This window comes from Oncorhynchus nerka, linkage group LG17 (assembly GCF_034236695.1).
Source record: "Oncorhynchus nerka isolate Pitt River linkage group LG17, Oner_Uvic_2.0, whole genome shotgun sequence".
Lineage (NCBI taxonomy): Eukaryota > Metazoa > Chordata > Actinopteri > Salmoniformes > Salmonidae > Oncorhynchus > Oncorhynchus nerka.
This window is the reverse complement of record NC_088412.1, coordinates 1,675,057-1,700,641: the sequence shown is the minus strand read 5'-3', so window position 1 is coordinate 1,700,641 and position 25,585 is coordinate 1,675,057. Positions and strand designations below refer to the sequence as shown.

Here is a 25,585-nt window from a genome sequence, read left to right as displayed (position 1 = left end):
ACTATGGAGGGTTTAAAGTGAGACATGTTGACTATGGAGGGTTTAAAGTGAGATATGTTGACTATGGAGGGTTTAAACTGAGACATGTTGACTATGGAGGGTTTAAACTGAGACATGTTGACTATGGAGGGTTTAAAGTGAGATATGTTGACTATGGAGGGTTTAAAGTGAGATATGTTGACTATGGAGGGTTTAAAGTGAGATATGTTGACTATGGAGGGTTTAAACTGAGACATGTTGACTATGGAGGGTTTAAAGTGAGATATGTTGACTATGGAGGGTTTAAACTGAGACATGTTGACTATGGAGGGTTTAAAGTGAGACATGTTGACTATGGAGGGTTTAAAGTGAGATATGTTGACTGACTATGGAGGGTTTAAAGTGAGACATGTTGACTATGGAGGGTTTAAACTGAGACATGTTGACTATGGAGGGTTTAAACTGAGACATGTTGACTCCAGTGGAGGACTATGGAGGGTTTAAAGTGAGACATGTTGACTATGGAGGGTTTAAAGTGAGACATGTTGACTATGGAGGGTTTATAGTGAGATATGTTGACTATGGAGGGTTTAAAGTGAGACATGTTGACTCCAGTGGAGGACTATGGAGGGTTTAAAGTGAGACATGTTGACTATGGAGGGTTTAAAGTGAGACATGTTGACTATGGAGGGTTTAAAGTGAGACATGTTGACTATGGAGGGTTTAAAGTGAGACACGTTGACTATGGAGGGTTTATAGTGAGATATGTTGACTATGGAGGGTTTAAAGTGAGACATGTTGACTCCAGTGGAGGACTATGGAGGGTTTAAAGTGAGACATGTTGACTATGGAGGGTTTAAAGTGAGACACGTTGACTATGGAGGGTTTAAAGTGAGACAAGTGATTAAAATGACAGAAAATAATAGCTCCTTAAAACATGACAGTAATCTACAAGATGAACTCTCTGTTGAAAACTGTACTTTGTTATTCATAATATCGAACTTTTTCGGTTTATAAGACTTCTTTTCCTTCTTCCCGGAGACCCTGCCTCCTGCAATGCTGTGATGTTCTCACATCTGAGATATTCCCTCACATCCTGGTCACAAGCAGGAGCTATTCTGAAACCAATCGAATCACTCAAACAAACAAACACTGAACATTTATGATAACAAAACCAAAACAGTTACCACCATTGTCATTTACAAACATAATTTATTTAGTCTGGATAGTATGTAGATTGCAAGCCTCGTCTTTAAGATCCTGCATGGTCTCCACCCCCCCTATGTCGGCATATCAATGAAAGCACCTCTCGGAGAACAAGGGCAGTAACTAGAGGGGGAAAACGTTGTCCCTTTTCAACACAGAAACAATCGGCCAATCTGTTAAGAGCTACAATATTATTGGCTAAAAATGTATCCACACCTGTACACGAGTTATCTGGGGTTCTTCATATGACGACAGTTGATGATGGTGTTGTTGTTGTTGTGATTAGAATGATGTATTATATATTATTGGATGTAATGTATTTGGTATTGTTTTAGTGAGTATTTTGTATTGTGTGACTTGTGTAATTGTCCTTACCTGTCCTGGTGCTAATTAGCTATTGGCTAACACCCGGGCACATTTACATGGGTATTGCATTATTGTAATATAGATGTTGATTGATGTGCATTGTCCCCTATAAATAAATAAAACAAAGAATATACTGTTTGATATAATGACAGGCTAACTACAAATACCTGGGTGTCTGGTTAGACTGTAAACTCTCCTTCCAGACTCACATTAAGCATCTCCAACCCAAAATGAAACCTAGAATTAGCTTCCTATATCACAAAGAAGCATCCTTCACTCATGCTGCCAAACATACCCTCGTAAAACGGACTATCCTACCTATCCTTGACTTCGGCAATGTAATTGACAAAATAGCCTCCAACACTCTACTCGGCAAACTGGATGCAGTCTATCACAGTGCCATCCGTTTTGTCACCAAAGCCCCATATACCACCCACCACTGCGACCTGCTCTCGTTGGCTGGCCCTCGTTTCATATTTGTCGCCAAACCCACTGGCTCCAGGTCATCTATAAGTCTTTGCAAGGTAAAGCCCCACCTTATCTCAGCTCACTGGTCACCATAGCAACACCCACACGTAGGCACACGCTCCAGCAGGTGTATCTCACTGGTCACCATAACAACACCCACACGTAGGCACACGCTCCAGCAGGTGTATCTCACTGGTCACCATAACAACACCCACACATAGGCACACACTCCAGCAGGTATATCTCCCTGGTCATCCCCAAAGCCAACTCCTCTTTGGCCGCCTCTCCTTGCAGTTCTCTGCTGCCAATGACTGGAACAAATTGCAAAAATCACTGAAGCTGGAGACTCATATCTCCCTCACTAGCTTTAAGCACCAGCTGTCAGAGAAGCTCACAGATCATTGCACCTGTACATAGCCCATCTGTAAATATCCCATCCAACTACCTCATCCCCATACCGTTATTTATTTTATTTATTTTGCTCCTTTGCACCCCAGTATCTCTACTTGCACATTCATCTTCTGCACATCTATCACTCCAGTGTTTAATTGCTAAAATGTAATTATTTCGCCACTAAGGCCTATTTATTGCCTTACCTCCCTAATCTTACTATATTTGCACACATTGTATCTAGACTTTTCTATTGTATTATTGACTGTACATTTGTTTACTCCATGTGTAACTCTGTGTTGTTGTTTGTGTCACACTGCTTTACTATATCTTGACCAGGTCACAGTTGTAAATGAGAACTTGTTAAATAAAGGTGAAATAAATATGTTTTTAATAAATAAAAAATGGTGTTGCTCACTAGTCTAATCAAGCCTGTATGGTGCCTGAGGAGGATGGCCCTCCCCTTTCCTCCTCTGAGGAGCCTCCACTGATACAGATCCACGTGTCCTTATTCAGTCCTACTCCATCCGTGTGGTGCCAAAAACATGATTTACCCCCAGCACTTGGGTGGTTGTGTGTCTATGTGTATGTGTGTGCACCCTTCTGGGAGTGTGTTCAGCCTCATAACTCAATGATACAGGGAGGAAAAGGGGGGGTGGAAGAGGAGGAGGAGGAGGAGGAAGGGGAGGAGGAGGAGGTGGAAGGGGAGGGGAGGAGGAGGAGGAGGAGGAGGGGGGGGGAGAGGAAGGGGAGGAGGAGGAGGAGGTGGAAGGGGAGGGGAGGAGGAAGAGGAGGAGGAGGAGGAGGAGGTGGAAGGGGAGGAGGAAAGGGAGGAGGGGGATGAGGAGGAAGGGGAGGAAGGGGAGGAGGAGGGGGAGGAGGAGGAAGGGGAGGAGGACACTGTTGTGTTGAAGTGTTGATGTTGTGTCCAGTCCAGGAGGAGTTGGGACAGAAGAGTCTTTCAGGGAAAGGGTGTTAACTATTCTCTGATGTTTCACCCCTAGAGAACACCCCACCCTTTCCTCTGAAAATAACTCAACTGTTATCAGAGGGTGTGTCTGGATCTGGGCCAAGCTGTTGTCACATCCCAGGAGACCTCAACTGAACTGGTGGAGCTAAGCAGTGCTGCAGGTCATTGCCAAGTGTCTTTGGGTACAAAAGGCCAGGGCTTCACCAAACACACGGCGGCAATGACCGAGTCAGTACCTGCTGGACCTTGCTAATGCAATGACAGTGCCTCTTTAGCCTGTTTACCCCAAGTGACTAACAATCGAATTGTCCTTAACTGCTCTTATCCTGAGCCTTCTGCCCTGGATCAACAATCATGTGGTTATTTTTGGAGGGATTTTCTTCTACGCAACAGAATTGCTTCCACCCAGAGTCCTGATGCTATCTAACATAGTGGTAAAGAAAGTGCTCTGGCTCCTGCCCAGACTGATCTGGGTCCTACACAACAGGGTCCTGTTCAATCAGTACCAAACGGAAGGAAACTGACTGAAACATGGGAGGGTTTTTAAATGTTTTGTTACGGTGTGCCCTAATGAACATGACCCAGGTTAAACGTTCTCCCATAACAACCCCCCCGACCTCTTATAACTGTATAAGAGGTCGGGGGGGGGGGGGTTTATGGGAGAAAGTTCGGAAAGTATTCAGACCCCTTGACTTTTTCCCTTTTTGTTTTTACATTACAGCCTTATTCTAAAATGTATTCAATTGTTATTTTTTTACTCAGCAGTCTACACACAAAACCCCATGATGACATCACAATAGCCTATGATGACATCACAATACCCCATAATGACATCACAATACCCCATAATGACCAAGCAAAAACAGGTTTTTAGAAATGTCTGCAAAAAAACAAAAAAAACTGAAATATCACATTTACATAAGTATTCAGACTCTTTACTCAGTACTTTGTTGAAGCACCTTTGGCAGCGATTACAGCCTAGAGTCTTCTTGGGTATGACACGACAAGCTTGGCACACCTGTATTTGGGGAGTTTCTCCCATTCTTCTCTGCAGATCCTCTCAAGCTCTGTCAGGTTGGATGGGGAGCGTCGCTGCACAGCTATTTTCAGGTCTCTTTAGAGATGTTTCATCGGGTTCAAGTCCGGTCTCTGGCCTGGCCACTGAACGACATTCAGAGACTTGTCCCGAAACCACTCCTGCGTCGTCTTGGCTGTGTTATTACGGTTGTTGTCCTGTTGGAACCTTCGCCCCAGTCTGAAGTCCTGAGCGCTCTGGAACAGGTTTCCATTAAGGATGTACTTTGCTCTGTTCATCTTTCCCTCCATCCGGACTAGTCTCCCAGTCCCTGCCGCTGAAAAACATTCCCACATCATGATGATGCCACCACCATGCTTCAGCATAGGTTTCCTCGAGACGTGATTGTTTCAAGTTCAATACCGTTTCTCATGGTTTGAGAGTCCTTTAGGTGCCTTTTGGCAAACTCCAAGCGGGTTATCATGTGTATTTTACTGAGGAAGGTTTTCCATCTGACCTTTCTACCATAAAGGTCTGATTGGTGGAGTGCTGCAGAGATGGTTGTCCTTCTGGAAGGTTCTCTCTGGAGCTCTGTCATCGGGTTCTTGGTCACCTCCCTGATCAAGGCCGTTCTCCCCTAATTGCTCAGTTTGGCCGGACGGCCAGCTCTAGGAAGAGTCTTGGCGGTTCCAAACTTCTTTCATTTAAGAATGATGGAGGCCACTGTGTTCTTGGGGACCTTCAATGCTGCAGAATGATGGAGGCCACTGTGTTCTTGGGGACCTTCAATGCTGCAGAATGATGGAGGCCACTGTGTTCTTGGGGACCTTCAATGCTGCAGAATGATGGAGGCCACTGTGTTCTTGGGGACCTTCAATGCTGCAGAATGATGGAGGCCACTGTGTTCTTGGGGACCTTCAATGCTGCAGAATGATGGAGGCCACTGTGTTCTTGGGGACCTTCAATGCTGCAGAATGATGGAGGCCACTGTGTTCTTGGGGACCTTCAATGCTGCAGAAATGTTTTGGTACCCTTCCCCAGATCTGTGCCTCGACTCAATACTGTCTCCTTCGACCTCATGGCTTGGTTTTTGCTCTGACATGTCAACTGTCAACTGTGGAACCTCATATGGACAGTTGTGTGTCTTTCCAAATCATGTCCAATCAAGTTGTACAAACATCTCAAGGATGATCAATGGAAACAGGATGCACCTGAGCTCAGTTTCGAGTCTCATAAAAAAAAGGCTCTGAATACTTATGTAAATAAGTTATTTCTGATTTTTAATACATTAGCAAAACATTTTTAGAAAACCTGTTTTTGCTTTGTCATTATGGTGTATTGTGATGTCATTACAAGGTATTGTGATGTCATTATGGGGTGTTGTGATGTCATTATGGGGGGCTGTGATGTCATTATGGGGTGTTGTGATGTCATTATGGGGTATTGTGATGTCATTATGGGGTGTTGTGTCTAGATTGAGGAGTTTTTTAATATATATTTGTTGTAACGTAACAAAATGTGGAAAAAGTCAAGGAGTCTGAATAGTTTCTGAATGCACCGTGGATCCATTATAGAGTGCAGATGTACAGTGTCATATCATGATGAAGTCCATTGTGGACATGATTTTATTGCAGAAGTTGCACGATAATGTCCAAAGCTGCAAAGGTCACGAACCATCCCGCTTGCATCGCCATAGCTGCTGTTGCTCCGTTGTTCTTAGAGTCCTCTATGTTAGTACGGATGGTTCCCACCGGTCTAGCAGGCCTGCTGATTATGCTTGGGTTGTGGTTACTCAGCAGCTGTGTAGCTCGGACCACCCTCACCACCCTGGTATAGTCTCTCTCCTTGGAGACACACTGGTAGTTCCCATAGTGCTCTGTCTGCATGGAGGGGATGAGATGGAGACAGCTGGCCTGCAGTCGCAGACAGGGGCGTGTCGTGCCCAGGTGTTCCCATCTGTAGTGGGCGTGGTAGGAGTCTATGGGACAGGACAGGTAGAAGGGGACGTTCAGGGGCACAGAGTGGACCGATGCACCGAGGGCGTTCAGGGACGAGGAGGGCTGGGTGTCACGTCTGGTCCTGTTGCTGGTGGGCTTCTTTGGTTCTGGAGAAAGAGTCGGAGAAATGTATTTAACAAGGCAGGGGAATGAAAATCTATATATATCTATAAAATCTAATCTAGCCTATTCATTCAATACATTCCAAATCAAATAACAGTGGTCCAGGCATCAGATTGACTCATTTGATTGATTGATTGTATTGTTATCAGTGTGTGAGATGTCGATGTACCTTCTGATATTTGAACTCCTGCTGTTTTAAGGCACACATTAGTTTGTCCTCCATCAATATTTTGAATGCCTCCCCTATGGAAAGAAAAACAACAACATTTTAATCACAACGTTCAGTTCACTAAGACAACCACTGAGACTATATCAGTTTAGATACAGTAGACAGCAATGCTAATTATATAGAGAAGAACCTAAAGTGGTCCTGCCGGTTACTGTAAAAGGCTCTTTGGGGTGTAGGCCGGTTACTGTAAAAGGCTCTTTGGGGTGTAGGCCGGTTATTGTAAAAGGCTCTTTGGGGTGTAGGCCGGTTACTGTAAAAGGCTCTTTGGGGTGTAGGCCAGTTACTGTAAAAGGCTCTTTGGGGTGTAGGCCAGTTACTGTAAAAGGCTCTTTGGGGTGTAGGCCAGTTACTGTAAAAGGCTCTTTGGGGTGTAGGCCAGTTACTGTAAAAGGCTCTTTGGGGTGTAGGCCAGTTACTGTAAAAGGCTCTTTGGGGTGTAGGCCAGTTACTGTAAAAGGCTCTTTGGGGTGTAGGCCAGTTACTGTAAAAGGCTCTTTGGGGTGTAGGCCAGTTACTGTAAAAGGCTCTTTGGGGTGTAGGCCAGTTACTGTAAAAGGCTCTTTGGGGTGTAGGCCAGTTACTGTAAAAGGCTCTTTGGGGTGTAGGCCAGTTACTGTAAAAGGCTCTTTGGGGTGTAGGCCAGTTACTGTAAAAGGCTCTTTGGGGTGTAGGCCGGTTACTGTAAAAGGCTCTTTGGGGTGTAGGCCAGTTACTGTAAAAGGCTCTTTGGGGTGTAGGCTGGTTACTGTAAAAGGCTCTTTGGGGTGTAGGCCGGTTACTGTAAAAGGCTCTTTGGGGTGTAGGCCGGTTACTGTAAAAGGCTCTTTGGGGTGTAGGCCGGTTACTGTAAAAGGCTCTTTGGGGTGTAGGCCGGTTATTGTAAAAGGCTCTTTGGGGTGTAGGCCGGTTACTGTAAAAGGCTCTTTGGGGTGTAGGCCAGTTACTGTAAAAGGCTATTTGGGGTGTAGGCCGGTTACTGTAAAAGGCTCTTTGGGGTGTAGGCTGGTTACTGTAAAAGGCTCTTTTTTAAATTTAGCAATTAAACACCAGAATGGTAGATGTGCAGAAGATGAATGTGTAAGTAGAGATACTGGGGTGCAAAGGAGCAAGTAAAATAAATAAATACAGTATGGGGATGAGGTAGTTGGATGGGCTAATTACAGATCAGCTATGTACAGGTGCAGTGATCTGTGAGCTGCTTTGACAGCTGGTTCTTAAAGCTAGTGAGGGAGATCTGAGTCTTCAGTTTCAGAGATTTTTGCAGTTCGTTCCAGTCATTGGCAACGGAGAACTGGAAGGAAAGGCAGCCAAAGGAATAATTGGTTTGGGGGTGACCAGTGAGATATACCTGCTGGAGCGCGTGCTACGGGTGGGTGTTGCTATGGTGACCAGTGAGCTGAGATAAGGCGGGGCTTTACCTAGCAGAGACTTGTAGAATACCTAGAGCCAGTGGGTTTGGCGAATAAATTATGAAGCGAGGGCCAGCCAACGAGAGCATACAGGTCGCAGTGGTGGCTAGTATATGGGGCTTTGGTGACAAAACGGATGGCACTGTGATACACTAGATCCAATTTGCTGAGTAGAGTGTTGGAAGCGTATTTTGTAAATGACATCGCCGAAGTCGAGGATCGGTAGGATGGTCAGTTTTACGAGGGTATGTTTGGCAGCATGAGTGAAGGATGCTTTGTCATTCATTCTTCTTCTTTGTCATTCATTCTTTGGCCTGGGAATGTAAAAGGCTCTTAGCGGTCTAAGCCGGTTAATGTAAAAGGCTCTTAGCGGTCTAAGCCGGTTAATGTAAAAGGCTCGGTTAATGTAAAAGGCTCTTAAGCGGTCTAAGCCGGTTAATGTAAAAGGCTCTTAGCGGTCTAAGCCGGTTAATGTAAAAGGCTCTCGGTCTAAGCGGTTAATGTCTCTTAGTGGTCCGGTTAATGTAAAAGGCTCTTAGCGGTCTAAGCCGGTTAATGTAAAAGGCTCTTAGCGGTCTAAGCCGGTTAATGTAAAAGGCTCTTAGCGGTCTAAGCCGGTTAATGTAAAAGGCTCTTTGCGGTCTAAGCCGGTTAATGTAAAAGGCTCTTAGCGGTCTAAGCCGGTTAATGTAAAAGGCTCTTAGCGGTCTAAGCCGGTTAATGTAAAAAAGGCTCGGTTAATGTAAAAGGCTCTTTGCGGTCTAAGCGGTTAATGTAAAAGGCTCTTAGCGGTCTAAGCCGGTTAATGTAAAAGGCTCTTAGTCGTTAATGTAAAAGGCTCTTAGCGGTTAGCCGGTTAATGTAAAAAGGCTCTTAGCGGTCTAAGCCGGTTAATGTAAAAGGCTCTTTGCGGTCTAAGCCGGTTAATGTAAAAGGCTCTTAGCGGTCTAAGCCGGTTAATGTAAAAGGCTCTTTGCGGTCTAAGCCGGTTAATGTAAAAGGCTCTTAGCGGTCTAAGCCGGTTAATGTAAAAGGCTCTTAGCGGTCTAAGCAAGGTTAATGTAAAAGGCTCTTTGCGGTCTAAAAGGGCTTATAAATCCACCTGATTGAAAGACACAGCTTATGGGACAGCCATGCTTGGCCAAATGAGGAGGAGCCAAAGAGGAACCATTAGACTTACGGAACTGTGGGTTTGCACCCAGCCTCTGTCCAGGCGCAGTACGGGTCTCTGGCCAGAACACACACATGACAGGACCCGTTATAGTCCTGACACCTCTGGAGGTCCAGAATGGAGATCTGCTCCGACAAACCCACCACCAGTTTCCTCTGCACATAGACAGAAAGACGCTAGTTAATACTAAAACATCCCATCACATATATTTCACATTTGAACAATATCTATCTTAAAATACCATCAGAGTCTAAGCCCTGTCTTTATTTGGGGTTACTGCTATTAGCTTAAACAAATGCTTTCCACAGAAGGGATCATACTAGCGCATAGCCCAAACTGTTTGGATGCCACAGACAGAAGTTGGCAGATCGGCGTTACCGATTTCAGACGAGTCTCCTGACACTTGGGGAGATCGTAAAGTAAAACGGAGAACACCATCGTGAGAGTTCCAGGGGTCAGTTTGTTAAGTTTTTCTTTTTTCAGTTTGTCTTAAATGTTCAGACGCTACAGACGATATTGTGAGAAGACCCATTTTTGGGATGTCTCATGGTCTGACAAACACCACTCTGTGACCTTTCACCTCCCGAGTGGCGCAACAGTCTAAGGAACTGCATCTCAGTGCTATAGGCGTCAGTACAGACCCTGGTTCGATCCTGGGCTGTATCACAACCGGCCGTGATCAGGAGTCCCATAGGGCGGCGGACAATTGGCCCAGTGCTGTGGGAATGTTTTTCAGCGGCAGGAACTGGGAGACTAGTCAGGATTGAGGGAAAGATGAACGGAGCAAAGTACAGAGAGATCCTTGATGAAAACCTGCTCCAGAGCACTCAGGACCTCAGACTGGGGCGAAGGTTCAACTTCAAACAGGACAACAACCCTAAGCAAACAGCCAAGAAAACGCAGGAGTGGCTTCAGGAGAAGTCACTGAATGTCCTTGAGTGGCCCAGCCAGAGCCCAGACTTGGAGAGTCTGGCTGTGTGCTTAGGGTCTCTGGAGAGACCTGAAAATAGCTTTGCAGCGACGCTCCCCATCCAACCTGACAGAGCTTGAGAGGATCTCCAGAGAAGAATGAGAGAAACTCCCCAAATACAGGTTTGCCAAGCTCGTAGCGTCATTCCCAAGAAGACTCTCGAGGCTGTAATCGCTGCCAAAAGTGCTTCAACAAAGTACTGAGTAAAGGGTCTCAATACTTATGTAAATGTGATATTTCCGTTTTTTATTTTGAATACATTTGCAAACATTTCTAAAAAACAGTTTTGCTTGGTCATTATGGGGTATTGTGATGTCATTATGGGGTATTGTGATGTCATCATGGGGTATTGTGATGTCATTATGAGGTATTGTGATGTCATTATGGGGTATTGTGATGTCATTATGGGGTATTGTGTGTAGATTGATGAGGAAAAACATCAAGGAAGTGAAGGGGTCTGAATACTTTCTATATTAAACACCACTCTTCTGAATACCACCCTTCTAGTCATATCCAAAATAACTTGATCACAGTACATTTTGAGCAATTTATCAGACGCTCTTACCCAGAGTGACTTACAGGAGCTATTAAGGTTAATAGAGTACATACATTGACATAGATTTTACACCTATTCTTCTCTGGGATTCGAACCAGCAACCATTCGTTACTGGCCCAACGCTCTTAACGAATAGGCTACCTGCCACCCCTGCCGGTACCTTTCTAGAGTCCAGTTTCATGGATCTGATGACATCAGAGTGGTTGGAGAGATGAGTCTCTGAGATGATGAAAGGTTTGAAACGATCATTTAAGATCTTATGGATCATTCCAGTGTCTGGGGAAGGAGATACAGAAAGTTAAACACTCATTTACACGCTGAAATAGGCCTGATTGCAGTGCACAGTCATTCACAAGCTGAAATAGGTCTGATTGCAGTGCAGTCATTCACAAGCTGAAATAGGCCTGATTGCAGTGCACAGTCATTCACAAGCTGAAATAGGTCTGATTGCAGTGCACAGTCATTCACAAGCTGAAATAGGCCTGATTGCAGTGCAGTCATTCACAAGCTGAAATAGGTCTGATTGCAGTGCACAGTCATTTAGTCACTACAAGCTGAAATAGGCCTGATTGCAGTGCACAGTCATTTAGTCACTACAAGTTGAAATAGGCCTGATTGCAGTGCACAGTCATTCACAAGCTGAAATAGGCCTGATTGCAGTGCACAGTCATTTAGTCACTACAAGTTGAAATAGAACTGATTGCAGTGCACAGTCATTCACAAGCTGAAATAGGCCTGATTGCAGTGCACAGTCATTCACAAGCTGAAATAGGCCTGATTGCAGTGCACAGTCATTCACAAGCTGAAATAGGCCTGATTGCAGTGCACAGTCATTTAGTCACTACAAGTTGAAATAGGCCTGATTGCAGTGCACAGTCATTCACAAGCTGAAATAGGCCTGATTGCAGTGCACAGTCATTTAGTCACTACAAGCTGAAATAGGCCTGATTGCAGTGCACAGTCATTCACAAGCTGAAATAGGCCTGATTGCAGTGCACAGTCATTCACAAGCTGAAATAGGCCTGATTGCAGTGCACAGTCATTTAGTCACTACAAGTTGAAATAGGCCTGATTGCAGTGCACAGTTATTCACAAGCTGAAATAGGCCTGATTGCAAGTGCACAGTCATTCACAAGCTGAAATAGGTCTGATTGCAGTGCACAGTCATTCACAAGCTGAAATAGGCCTGATTGCAGTGCACAGTCATTCACAAGCTGAAATAGGTCTGATTGCAGTGCACAGTCATTCACAAGCTGAAATAGGCCTGATTGCAGTGCAGTCATTTATTTACAAGTTGAAATAGGCATGTTTGCAGAGGCCTGGCAGTAAGTAAGTAGCCTTCCAAGAGCCTTGGATTGCTCGAGCTGGAAGATACTGAGAAACAGCATCTATCTCCAGTCCATTAGACTGTTAATCAGTCACCACTAGCCAGTCTCTGCCCAGTACCCTGCCCTGAACCTTAGCCACTGTCACTAGCCAGCCTCTGTCCTGAACCTTAGCCACTGTTACTAGCCAGCCTCTGTCCAGTACCCTGTCCTGAACCTTAGCCACTGTCACTAGCCAGCCTCTGCCCAGCCTCTGCCCAGTACCCTGTCCTGAACCTTAGCCACTGTCACTAGCCAGCCTCTGTCCAGTACCCTGTCCTGAACCTTAGCCACTGTCACTAGCCAGCCTCTGTCCAGTACCCTGTCCTGAACCTTAGCCACTGTTACTAGCCAGCCTCTGCCCGGTACTCTACCCTGAACCTTAGCCACTGTCACTAGCCAGTCTCTGCCCAGTACCCTGTCCTGAACCTTAGCCACTGTCACTAGCCAGCCTCTGTCCAGTACCCTGTCCTGAACCTTAGCCACTGTCACTAGCCAGCCTCTGTCCAGTACCCTGTCCTGAACCTTAGCCACTGTCACTAGCCAGCCTCTGTCCAGTACCCTGTCCTGAACCTTAGCCACTGTTACTAGCCAGCCTCTGCCCGGTACTCTACCCTGACCCTTAGCCACTGTCACTAGCCAGTCTCTGCCCAGTACCCTGTCCTGAACCTTAGCCACTGTCACTAGCCAGCCTCTGTCCAGTACCCTGTCCTGAACCTTAGCCACTGTCACTAGCCAGCCTCTGTCCAGTACCCTGCCCTGAACCTTAGTCACTGTCACTAGCCAGCCTCTGTCCAGTACCCTGTCCTGAACCTTAGCCACTGTCACTAGCCAGCCTCTGCCCAGCCTCTGCCCAGTACCCTGTCCTGAACCTTAGCCACTGTCACTAGCCAGCCTCTGTCCAGTACCCTGCCCTGAACCTTAGCCACTGTTACTAGCCAGTCTCTGCCCAGTACCCTGTCCTGAAACTTAGCCACTGTCACTAGCCAGCCTCTGTCCAGTACCCTGTCCTGAACCTTAGCCACTGTCACTAGCCAGCCTCTGCCCAGCCTCTGCCCAGTACCCTGTCCTGAACCTTAGCCACTGTCACTAGCCAGCCTCTGTCCAGTACCCTGTCCTGAACCTTAGCCACTGTCACTAGCCAGCCTCTGCCCAGCCTCTGCCCAGTACCCTGTCCTGAACCTTAGCCACTGTCACTAGCCAGCCTCTGTCCAGTACCCTGTCCTGAACCTTAGCCACTGTCACTAGCCAGCCTCTGCCCAGCCTATGCCCAGTACCCTGTCCTGAACCTTAGCCACTGTCACTAGCCAGCCTCTGCCCAGTACCCTGTCCTGAACCTTAGCCACTGTCACTAGCCAGCCTCTGTCCAGTACCCTGTCCTGAACCTTAGTCACTGTCACTAGCCAGCCTCTGCCCAGCCTCTGCCCACCACCCCTGTCCTGAACCTTAGCCACTGTCACTAGCCAGCCTCTGTCCAGTACCCTGCCCTGAACCTTAGCCACTGTTACTAGCCAGTCTCTGCCCAGTACCCTGTCCTGAAACTTAGCCACTGTCACTAGCCAGCCTCTGTCCAGTACCCTGTCCTGAACCTTAGCCACTGTCACTAGCCAGCCTCTGCCCAGCCTCTGCCCAGTACACTGTCCTGAACCTTAGCCACTGTCACTAGCCAGCCTCTGTCCAGTACCCTGTCCTGAACCTTAGCCACTGTCACTAGCCAGCCTCTGCCCAGCCTCTGCCCAGTACCCTGTCCTGAACCTTAGCCACTGTCACTAGCCAGCCTCTGTCCAGTACCCTGTCCTGAACCTTAGCCACTGTCACTAGCCAGCCTCTGCCCAGCCTATGCCCAGTACCCTGTCCTGAACCTTAGCCACTGTCACTAGCCAGCCTCTGCCCAGTACCCTGTCCTGAACCTTAGCCACTGTCACTAGCCAGCCTCTGTCCAGTACCCTGTCCTGAACCTTAGCCACTGTCACTAGCCAGCCTCTGCCCAGCCTCTGCCCAGTACCCTGTCCTGAACCTTAGCCACTGTCACTAGCCAGCCTCTATCCAGTACCCTGTCCTGAACCTTAGCCACTGTCACTAGCCAGCCTCTGCCCAGCCTCTGCCCAGTACCCTGTCCTGAACCTTAGCCACTGTCTCTAGCCAGCCTCTGTCCAGTACCCTGTCCTGAACCTTAGCCACTGTCACTAGCCAGCCTCTGCCCAGCCTATGCCCAGTACCCTGTCCTGAACCTTAGCCACTGTCACTAGCCAGCCTCTGCCCAGTACCCTGTCCTGAACCTTAGCCACTGTCACTAGCCAGCCTCTGCCCAGTACCCTGTCCTGAACCTTAGCCACTGTCACTAGCCAGCCTCTGCCCAGTACCCTGTCCTGAACCTTAGCCACTGTCACTAGCCAGCCTCTGTCCAGTACCCTGTCCTGAACCTTAGCCACTGTCACTAGCCAGCCTCTGCCCAGCCTCTGCCCAGTACCCTGTCCTGAACCTTAGCCACTGTCACTAGCCAGCCTCTGTCCAGTACCCTGTCCTGAACCTTAGCCACTGTCACTAGCCAGCCTCTGTCCAGTACCCTGTCCTGAACCTTAGTCACTGTCACTAGCCAGCCTCTGTCCAGTACCCTGCCCTGAACCTTAGTCACTGTCACTAGCCAGCCTCTGTCCAGTACCCTGTCCTGAACCTTAGCCACTGTTACTAGCCAGCCTCTGCCCGGTACTCTACCCTGAACATTAGCCACTGTCACTAGCCAGCCTCTATCCAGTACCCTGTCCTGAACCTTAGCCACTGTCACTAGCCAGCCTCTGTCCAGTACCCTGTCCTGAACCTTAGCCACTGTCACTAGCCAGCCTCTGTCCAGTACCCTGCCCTGAACCTTAGCCACTGTCACTAGCCAGCCTCTGCCCAGCCTCTATCCAGTACCCTGCCCTGAACCTTAGCCACTGTTACTAGCCAGCCTCTGCCCAGTAACCTGCCCTGAACCTTAGTCACTGTCACTAGCCGGCTACCACCCGGTACTCTACCCTGAACCTTAGTCACTGTCACTAGTCGGCTACCTCCCGGTACTCTACCATGAACCTTAGTCACTGTCACTAGTCGGCTCCCACCCGGTACTCTACCCTGAACCTTAGTCACTGTCACTAGCCGGCTACCACCCGGCACTCTACCCTGAACCTTAGTCACTGTCACTAGCCGGCTACCACCCGGTACTCTACCCTGAACCTTAGTCACTGTCACTAGCCGGCTACCACCCGGTACTCTACCCTGAACCTTAGTCACTGTCACTAGCCGGCTCCCACCCGGTACTCTACCCTGAACCTTAGTCACTGTCACTAGTCGGCTACCACCCGGTACTCTACCCTGAACCTTAGTCACTGTCACTAGCCGGCTCCCACCCGGTACTCTACTCTGAACCTTAGTCACTGTCACTAGCCAGCTCCCACCCGGTACTCTACCCTGAACCTTAGTCACTGTCACTAGCCGGCTACCAACCGGTACTCTACCCTGAACCTTAGACACTGTCACTAGCCGGCTACCACCCGGTACTCTACCCTGAACCTTAGTCACTGTCACTAGCCAGCTACCACCCGGTACTCTACCCTGAACCTTAGTCACTGTCACTAGCCGGCTACCACCCGGTACCCTACCCTGAACCTTAGTCACTGTCACTAGTCGGCTCCCACCCGGTACTCTACCCTGAACCTTAGTCACTGTCACTAGCCGGCTCCCACCCGGTACTCTACCCTGAACCTTAGTCACTGTCACTAGCCGGCTCCCACCCGGTACTCTACTCTGAACCTTAGTCACTGTCACTAGTCGGCTCCCACCCGGTACTCCACCCTGAACCTTAGTCACTGTCACTAGTCGGCTCCCACCCGGTACTCTACCCTGAACCTTAGTCACTGTCACTAGCCAGCTACCACCCGGTACTCTACCCTGAACCTTAGTCACTGTCACTAGCCAGCTACCACCCGGTACTCCACCCTGAACCTTAGTCACTGTCACTAGTCGGCTCCCACCCGGTACTCTACCCTGAACCTTAGTCACTGTCACTAGCCAGCTACCACCCGGTACTCTACCCTGAACCTTAGTCACTGTCACTAGCCGCCTCCCACCCGGTACTCCACCCTGAACCTTAGTCACTGTCACTAGCCGGCTCCCACCCGGTACTCTACCCTGAACCTTAGTCACTGTCACTAGTCGGCTCCCACCCGGTACTCTACCCTGAACCTTAGACACTGTCACTAGTCGGCTCCCACCCGGTACTCTACCCTGAACCTTAGTCACTGTCACTAGTCGGCTCCCACCCGGTACTCTACCCTGAACCTTAGTCACTGTCACTAGTCGGCTCCCACCCGGTACTCTACCCTGAACCTTAGACACTGTCACTAGTCGGCTCCCACCCGGTACTCTACCCTGAACCTTAGTCACTGTCACTAGTCGGCTCCCACCCGGTACTCCACCCTGAACCTTAGTCACTGTCACTAGCCGGCTACCACCCGGTACTCTACCCTGAACCTTAGTCACTGTCACTAGTCGGCTCCCACCCGGTACTCCACCCTGAACCTTAGTCACTGTCACTAGTCGGCTCCCACCCGGTACTCTACCCTGAACCTTAGTCACTGTCACTGTCACTAGTCGGCTCCCACCCGGTACTCCACCCTGAACCTTAGTCACTGTCACTAGCCGGCTCCCACCCGGTACTCTACCCTGAACCTTAGTCACTGTCACTAGCCGGCTCCCACCCGGTACTCCACCCAGCACCCTAGAGAATATTGCCCAACGTACATAGAATCATTGAACAAAGATCACTGTAATAATGTTTACATGCTGTTTTACCCACGTTATAGGTATATACTGTATTCTAGTCATGGCTCATCCTACTGCCCTGGTTTACTGCCCTGGTATTAATTATCTGGTATTAATGCCCTGGTATTACTGCCCTGGTATTAATTATCTGGTATTAATGCCCTGGTATTATTTTCTGGTATTAACTATCTGGTATTACTGCCCTGGTAGTATTATCTGGTATTAATTATCTGGTATTAATGCCCTGGTTTTAATTATCTGGTATTACTGCCCTGGTATTACTGCCCTGGTATTAATGCCCTGGTATTAATGCCCTGGTATTAATTATCTGGTATTACTGCCCTGGTATTACTACCCTGGTATTAATTATCTGGTATTACTACCCTGGTATTAATTATCTGTTATTAATGCCCTGGTATTACTGCCCTGGTATTACTAACCTAGTATTAATTATCTGGTATTAATTATCTGGTATTAATGCCCTGGTATTAATTATCTGGTATTACTGCCCTGGTATTACTACCCTGGTATTAATTATCTGGTATTACTGCCCTGGTATTATTACCCTGGTATTAATTATCTGGTATTACTACTCTGGTATTACTACTCTGGTATTAATTATCTGGTATTAATGCCCTGGTATTACTACCCTGGTATTAATTATCTGGTATTAATGCCCTGGTATTACTACCCTGGTATTAATTATCTGGTATTACTAACCTAGTATTAATTATCTGGTATTAATTATCTGGTATTAATGCCCTGGTATTACTGCCCTGGTATTAATTATCTGGTATTAATGCCCTGGTATTACTACTCTGGTATTAATGCCCTGGTATTACTCCTCTGGTATTAATGCCCTGGTATTACTACTCTGGTATTACTACTCTGGTTTTAATGCCCTGGTATTACTGCTCTGGTATTACTAACCTAGTATTAATGATCTGGTATTAATGCCCTGGTATTAATGCCCTGGTATTAAATATCTGGTATTACTGCCCTGGTATTAATGCCCTGGTATTACTACTCTGGTATTACTGTACAAGCATTACACTGCACCTGCGATGATATCTCAAATTCTGTGTATGTGACCAATAAACTTTGATTTGATAGTGTTTACTCAGGGTGTTTATTCAGGGTGTTTACTCATAGTGTTTACTCAGGGTGTTTATTCATAGTGTTTATTCATAGTGTTTACTCATAGTGTTTACTCATAGTGTTTACTCATAGTGTTTACTCATAGTGTTTACTCATAGTGTTTACTCATGGTGTTTATTCATAGTGTTTACTCATAGTGTTTACTCATAGTGTTTACTCATAGTGTTTACTCAGGGTGTTTATTCATAGTGTTTACTCATAGTGTTTATTCATAGTGTTTACTCATAGGGTTTACTCATAGGGTTTACTCATAGGGTTTACTCATAGGGTTTACTCATAGGGTTTCTGTAGCATCAGACAGCTAGTCTTTCGCGGGGCCTAACAGGCTGTTAAAGACGTTGTCGTTGTGTACTTGAGACTCTGAATAACACGTGACTGTGATAAAGACATCATCGTACTGATAACAACCATGATGAACAATGGTCACGCTGTGTCTTCATTTCATCATGCTGTTGTTAGAAGAATATTCCAGCACGGCAGGAAATGCGTATTCAAGGTTTAAAAGGCTTCTAAAGTTTCTAAACTTTAAAACTTCAGAACATTTTACAAAAAAAAAATGTATCAACCTCTACCCAAAATAATTCATTAATTATAATCCACACAACACAATTCACATTTCCTGTTGCTGCAGGATTATTTTCCTGTTTTGTGAAACTGGCTCAAATTAAGATCCAACATCTGTAGGTCAGCAACAGCACCGAGAGTAGAAAAGGGGTGGATGTTCAACTTGGTGGTATTTAATTTCAACCCAGAGATCACCTACCAGTTGCTAGCAGCAGGACGTTGTGCGTGGTGTAGTCAGCAGCCTGTACTCGGTCCACAACTATCTTGGTGTAGTTATAGTTAGAGATGTAGAATGGGGTGTAAGGCTGGATGGGATGAATCCAGTCGGTCATCTCTGGGTGATCCTTTATCACGTTCACCGTAGCCAACGGCAGGTCTTTACTGTCAGAGACACACTGAGGAGATGAGACAGGAGAAAAGATCTTTACCCAGATGAGCACCCCATTCGATACAAGCCTTGGCCAAATAAGTGAATCAAATCGGAAATTTCGCAAGGCAAATAATATGAGACATTCATGTCGTTTATCCCAGGACTAAATCTTGCATAGTTTGATCAGATGCGTGTTATGTAGTCTGTCCACCAAAGATTACGGAGACATGGGCTGATGACATAAATATTACAGCTCAACTTCCTGTTTGGTGTTTATGTTTCTCAATAGGTCACAGGAAATCACTTAGTCCAAATAAGGTCATAACACCTGCTTTTGTTTATACTCCTATTATAAGTCATTAAACATTTCTTAAAAAATTATAAATGTTACCACTCTTACATGTTAAACCGTGTTTATAAATATGTCTTATGGCATAGATACAGGAAGAAAAAGTCACGTGCTTCCTGGTAAAGGGAGTCAGGAAGCACAGCCGGCCCTTAGTCAGACTGTTTTTTTTGTTTTGTCGTAGCCTGTACAACATCGTCTTAGTCACATCAGGAACTTAGACAAAACAATACAATATATTGATGCATCCCAAAAGGAAGAGCATGAGGACTGTAAGGGTCAAGGTCAGGGTCAGGGTGGAGGAAAAACAGATTGAGGAAGTTGTTCAGACAATAAACCACCGAACAGAAACCTGACTACACACATACACCTGCAGGGTCTCAGTAGTGGTAGAAATCACATACACTTATTTAGCAGATGTTAGTGTAATGGCGTTCCTAGCTCCAACAGTATAGTAGTATCTAACAATTCACCACAACACACACACGTACCTCAAAGTATAAGAATGGAATTAAGAAATATATATTAGGACCAGCAATGTAGGAATGGCATTGACTAAAATACTGTACAACAGAATACAGTACATACATATGAAATGAGTAAAGCAGTATGTAAACATTATGAAAGTGACCAGTGTTCCGTTATTAAAGTGACCAGTGTTCCGTTATTAAAGTGACTAGTGTTCCATTATTATAGTGACTAGTGTTCCGTTATTAAAGTGACTAGTGTTCCATTATTATAGTGACCAGTGTTCCGTTATTAAAGTGACTAGTGTTCCATTATTATAGTGACTAGTGTTCCGTTATTAAAGTGACTAGTGTTCCATTATTATAGTGACTAGTGTTCCGTTATTAAAGTGAACAGTGTTCCATTATGAAAGTGACCAGTGTTCCATTATTATAGTGACCAGTGTTCCGTTATTAAAGTGACCAGTGTTCCATTATTAAAGTGGCCAGTGTTCCATTATTAAAGTGACTAGTGTTCCATTATTAAAGGGACCAGTGTTCCATTATTAAAGTGACCAGTGTTCCATTATTAAAGTGAACAGTGTTCCATTATTAAAGTGACCAGTGATTCCATGTCTATGTATATAGGGCAGCAGCCTCTAAGGTGCAGGGTTGAGTAACCGGGTGGTAGCTGGCTAGTGGTGGCTATTTAACAGTCTGATGGCTTTGAGATAGAAGCTGTTTTTCAGTCTCCCGGTCCCAGCTTTGATGCACCTGTACTGACCTCTCCTTCTGGATGATAGCGGGGTGAACAGGCAGGGGCTCGGGTGGTTGTTGTCCTTGATTATTTTTTTGGCCTTCCTGTGACATCGGGTGCTGTACAGTCGTGTCCAAAAGTTTTGAAATTACACAAATATTAATTTCCACAAAGGTTCCTGCTTCAGTGTCTTTAGATAATTTTGTCAGATGTTACTATGGAATACTGAAGTATAATTACAAGCATTTCATAAGTGTCAAAGGCTTTTATTGACAATTACATGAAGTTGATGCAAAGAGTCAATATTTTCAGTGTTGACCCTTCTTTTTCAAGACCTCTGCAATCCGCCCTGGCATGTTGTCAATTAACTTCTGGGCCACATCCTGACTGATGGAAGCCCATTCTTGCATAATCAATGCTTGGAGTTTGTCAGAATTTGTGGGTTTTGTTTGTCCACCCGCCTCTTGAGGATTGAAGAACTTCAATGGGATTAAGGTCTGGGGAGTTTACTGGCTATGGACCCTAATTATTGATGTTTTGTTCTCCGAGCCACTTAGTTATCACTTTTGCCTTATGACAAGGTGCTCCATCATGCTGGAAAAGGCATTGTTCGTCACCAAACTGTTCCTGGATGGTTGGGAGAAGTTGCTTTCGGAGAATTTGTTAGTACCATTCTTTATTCATGGCTGTGTTCTTAGGCAAAATTGTGAGTGAGCCCACTCCCTTGGCTGAGCAGCAATCCCACACATGAATGGTCTCAGGATGCTTTACTGTTGGCATGAGACAGGACTGATGGTAGCGCTTACCTTGTCTTCTCCGGACAAGCTTTTTTTCCGGATTCCCCAAACAATCGGAAAGGGGATTCATCAGCGAAAATAACTTTACCCCAGTCCTCAGCAGTCCAATCCCTGTACCTTTTGCAGAATATCAGTCTGTCCCTGATGTTTTTCCTGGAGAGAAGTGGCTTCTTTGCTGCCATCCTCCAAAATTCTTCGCCTCACTGTGCGTGCAGATGCACTCACACCTGCCTGCTGCCATTCCTGAGCAAACTCTGTACTGGTGGTGCCCCGATCCCGCAGCTGAATCAACTTTAGGAGACATTCCTGGCACTTGCTGGACGTTCTTGGGCACCATGAAGCCTTCTTCACAACAATTGAACCGCTCTCCTTGAAGTTCTTGATGATCTGATAAATGGTTGATTTAGGTGCAATCTTACTGGCAGCAATATAATTGCCTGTGAAGCCCTTTTTGTGCAAAGCAATGATGACGGCACAAGTTTCCTTGCAGGTAACCATGGTTGACAGAGGAAGAACAATGATTCCAAGCACCCCCCTCCTTTTGAGGCTCCCAGTCTGTTATTCGAACTCAATCAGCATGACAGAGTGATCTCCAGCAGCCTTGTCCTCGTCAACACTCACACCTGTGTTAACGAGAGAATCACTGACATGTCAGCTGGTCCTTTTGTGGCAGGGCTGAAATGCAGTGGAAATGTTTTTGGGGGATTCAGTTCATTTGCATGGCAAAGAGGGACTTAGCAATTAATTGCAATTCATCTGATCACTCTTCATAACATTCTGGAGTATATGCAAATTGCCATTATACAAACTGAGGCAGCAGACTTTGGGAAAATTAATATTTGTGACATTCTCAAAACTTTTGGCCATGACTGTATGTGTCCTGGAGGGCAGGTAGTTTGCACCCAGTGTTGTGTTGGGCAGACTGCACCACCCTCTGGAGAGCCCTGCGGTTGCGGGTGGTGCAGTTGCCGTTGCAAGCGGTGATACAGCCAGATAGGATGCTCTCAATTTTGCATCTGTAAAAGTTTGTGAGGGTTTAAGGTGCCAAGCCAAATTTCAGGTGCTGTTGCACCTTCTTCCCCACACTGTCTGTGTGGGTGGACTATTTCATTTTGTCAGTGATGTGTACGCCGAGGAACTTGAAGCTTTCCACCATCTCCACTACTGTCCCATCGATGTGGATAGGGGGATGCACCCTCTGCTGTTTCCTGAAGTCCACGATCATCTCCTTTGTTTTGTTGACGTTAAGTGAGAGGTTATTTTTCTGGCACTACACTCCGAGAGCCCTCACCTCCTCCCTGTAGGCGGTCTCGTCATTGTTTGGCAAGCCTACTACTGTTGTGTCAAATGTTGGAGACGACACACCCATTGAGTTGGAGGTGTGCAAGGCCACTCAGTCATGGGTGAACAGGGAGTACAGGAGAAGGCTGAGCACACACCCCTGTGGGGCCCCAATGTTGAGAATCAGCGAAGTGGAGGTGTTGTTTTCTACCTTCACCAACTGGGGGCGGCCTGTCAGGAAGTCCAGGACCCAGTTGCACAGGGCGGGGTTCAGACCCAGGTCCTCAAGCTTAATGATGAGCTTGGAAGGTACTATAGTGTTGAATGCTGAGATATGGTCAATGAACAGCATTCTTACATAGGTATTCTTCTTGTCCAGATGGGATAGGCCAGTGTGCAGTGAGACGGTGATTGCATTGTCTGTGGATCTATTGGGGTGGTAATCAAATTGAAGTGGGTCTAGGGTGTCAGGTAAAGTAGAGGTAATATGATCCTTGACTAGTCTCTCAAAGCACTTCCTGATGACAGAAGTGAGGGTTGATAGTGATAGCCATTTAGTTCAGTTATCTTTGCCTTCTTGGTAACAGGAACAATGGTGGCCATCTTGAAGCATGTGGGGACATCAGACTTGGATAGGGATTGATTGAATATGTCCGTAAACACACCAGCCAGGTGGTCTGCGCATGCTCTGAGGATGCGGCTTGGGATGCCGTCTAGGCCGGCAGCCTTGTGAGGGTTAACACGCTTAAATGTCTTACTCACGTCTGCCACAGAGAAGGCGAGCCTACAGTCCTTGGTAAGGAGCCGCGTAGGTGGCACTGTGTTATCCTCAAAACGGGCGAAGAAAATGTTTAGCTTATCCGGAAGCAAGACATCGGTGTCCGTGACGTAGCTGGTTGGTTTTCCTGTTGTAGTCCGTGATTGTCTGTAGACCCTGCCACATATGTCTCATGTCTGAGCCGTTAAATTGCGACTCCACTTTTTTTCTATTCTGACGTTTTGTCTGTTTGATTGCCTTGCGGAGGGAATAACTACACTGTTTGTATTCAACCATATTCCCAGTCACCTTGTCATGGTGGTTCGCGCTTTCAGTTGCGAATACTGCCATCTATCCACAGTTTCTGGTAGGTTTTAATAGTCACAGTGGGTACAACATCACCTATACACTTCCCGATAAACTCACTTATCGGTGTATTCGTCAATATTATTCTCTGAAGCTACCCGGAATAGTAAATCTGACCACGACTCCATTCACTACCCAGAATATATCCCAGTCCACGTGATCAAAACAATCTTGAAGCTTGGATTTCGATTGGTCAGACCAGTGTCGGATAGTCATTAGGACGGGTCCTTCTTGTTTGAGTTTCTGCCTATAAGAAGGGACGAGCAAAATGGAGTCGTGGTCAGATTTGCTATTCTGGGTAGCTTCAGAGAATATTATTGACGAATACACCCGATAAGTGAGTTTATCGGGAAGTGTATAGGTGATGTTGTACCCACTGTGACTATTAAAACCTACCAGAAACTGTGGATAGATGGTTGAGTAGCAGTGTTCTAATGTTTTAGCAGAGCGAGTACTACAGTCAAGGTGTTGGTAGAACTCTAATGTTTTACCAGAGCGAGTACTACAGTCAAGGTGTTGGTAGAACTTAGGTAGCGTTTTCCTCATATTAGCTTTCTTGAAATCCCCAGCTACTATAAATGCGGCCTCAGGATATGTGGTTGCTTTAATGCTGTTGTCAGGCACAATCTACTCAACAGGCGCAGCACATACAGGCAACTATGAGTCACACAGTTGGAGATATTATGTGTCATGACTGTAGCAGCCCCAGCCCCAGCCCCAGCCCCAGCCCCAGCCACAGCCATAGAAAGACATGTGGAAACTGTAGAGCTCCATGGTTCCATGCTTTAGTCAGCTGTACAGGCCAGGGGGGGGTCCAGCTTTAGGTTTGTGTCCCAAATGCCATCCTATTCCCTATGTAGTGCACTACCTTTGACCAGGGCTATGGAAAGTAGTGCACGATATAGGGAATAGGGTGCCATTTGGGACACATTCCATGCTTCCCTTTGTCTGTGGAATACTGATGTTCCTATAAGGCGCACAGAGACACATTTTCCCCCTATCCACCCTGGAATAATGAGTCTCAAATTTTCCTTTTTTTTTCAGTCACTTGTTAGTTATGGTCCACATGACACTGGCTGAAATATGTCTGATTCTTTAGGTTAAGAAGACAACAGACTCCTTTGTTAACGAGAGCAGAGATGTACATGTAGCTGCAGAATAGAACATATGTCTATTGTCCTGGAAGATGTAAAATAGTCAGAATTCCTTACTGTTCCGGGTCTTGGGTTGGGAATGTCCTTACTGTATCCCCTGAAGGGAGAGTTCTGGAATATCCTGTCGATCTCTTCCATGGAGTAGACGCAGACAGCTGTAGCATTCCTATTGGTGGAGAGAACAGGTTAGACTCAGGTTAGATTGTTCATCTTCAAATCAAATCCAATTTTATTAATCACATGTGCCGAATACAACAGGTGTAGTAGACCTTACAGTGAAATGCCGAATACAACAGGTGTAGTAGACCTTACAGTGAAATGCTGAATACAACAGGTGTAGTAGACCTCACAGTGAAATGCTGAATACAACAGGTGTAGGTAGACCTCACCGTGAAATGCTGAATACAACAGGTGTAGTAGACCTTACAGTGAAATGATGAATACAACAGGTGTAGGTAGACCTCACAGTGAACTGCTGAATACAACAGGTGTAGTAGACCTCACAGTGAAATGCTGAATACAACAGGTGTAGGTAGACCTTACCGTGAAATGCTGAATACAACAGGTGTAGTAGAC

The 25,585-nt window shown here is 46.2% G+C and overlaps 1 protein-coding gene across 1 annotated transcript in view; it reads right to left on the bottom strand.

The window, feature by feature from the left end:
• Nucleotides 1-1,171: 1,171 nt before the first annotated feature.
• Nucleotides 1,172-25,585, bottom strand: part of sema7a (semaphorin 7A (JohnMiltonHagen blood group)) — a 99,200-nt gene continuing 74,786 nt past the window's right edge. The window contains exons 9-14 of the mRNA XM_065002836.1: nucleotides 25,067-25,175; nucleotides 18,935-19,130; nucleotides 11,010-11,125; nucleotides 9,333-9,478; nucleotides 6,684-6,757; nucleotides 1,172-6,498 (exon numbers count right to left, since the gene is read on the bottom strand). Coding sequence (XP_064858908.1) covers nucleotides 6,020-6,498; nucleotides 6,684-6,757; nucleotides 9,333-9,478; nucleotides 11,010-11,125; nucleotides 18,935-19,130; nucleotides 25,067-25,175 — 1,120 coding nt within the window. The 3' untranslated portion in view covers nucleotides 1,172-6,019. The remainder of the gene's footprint in view (nucleotides 6,499-6,683; nucleotides 6,758-9,332; nucleotides 9,479-11,009; nucleotides 11,126-18,934; nucleotides 19,131-25,066; nucleotides 25,176-25,585) is intronic.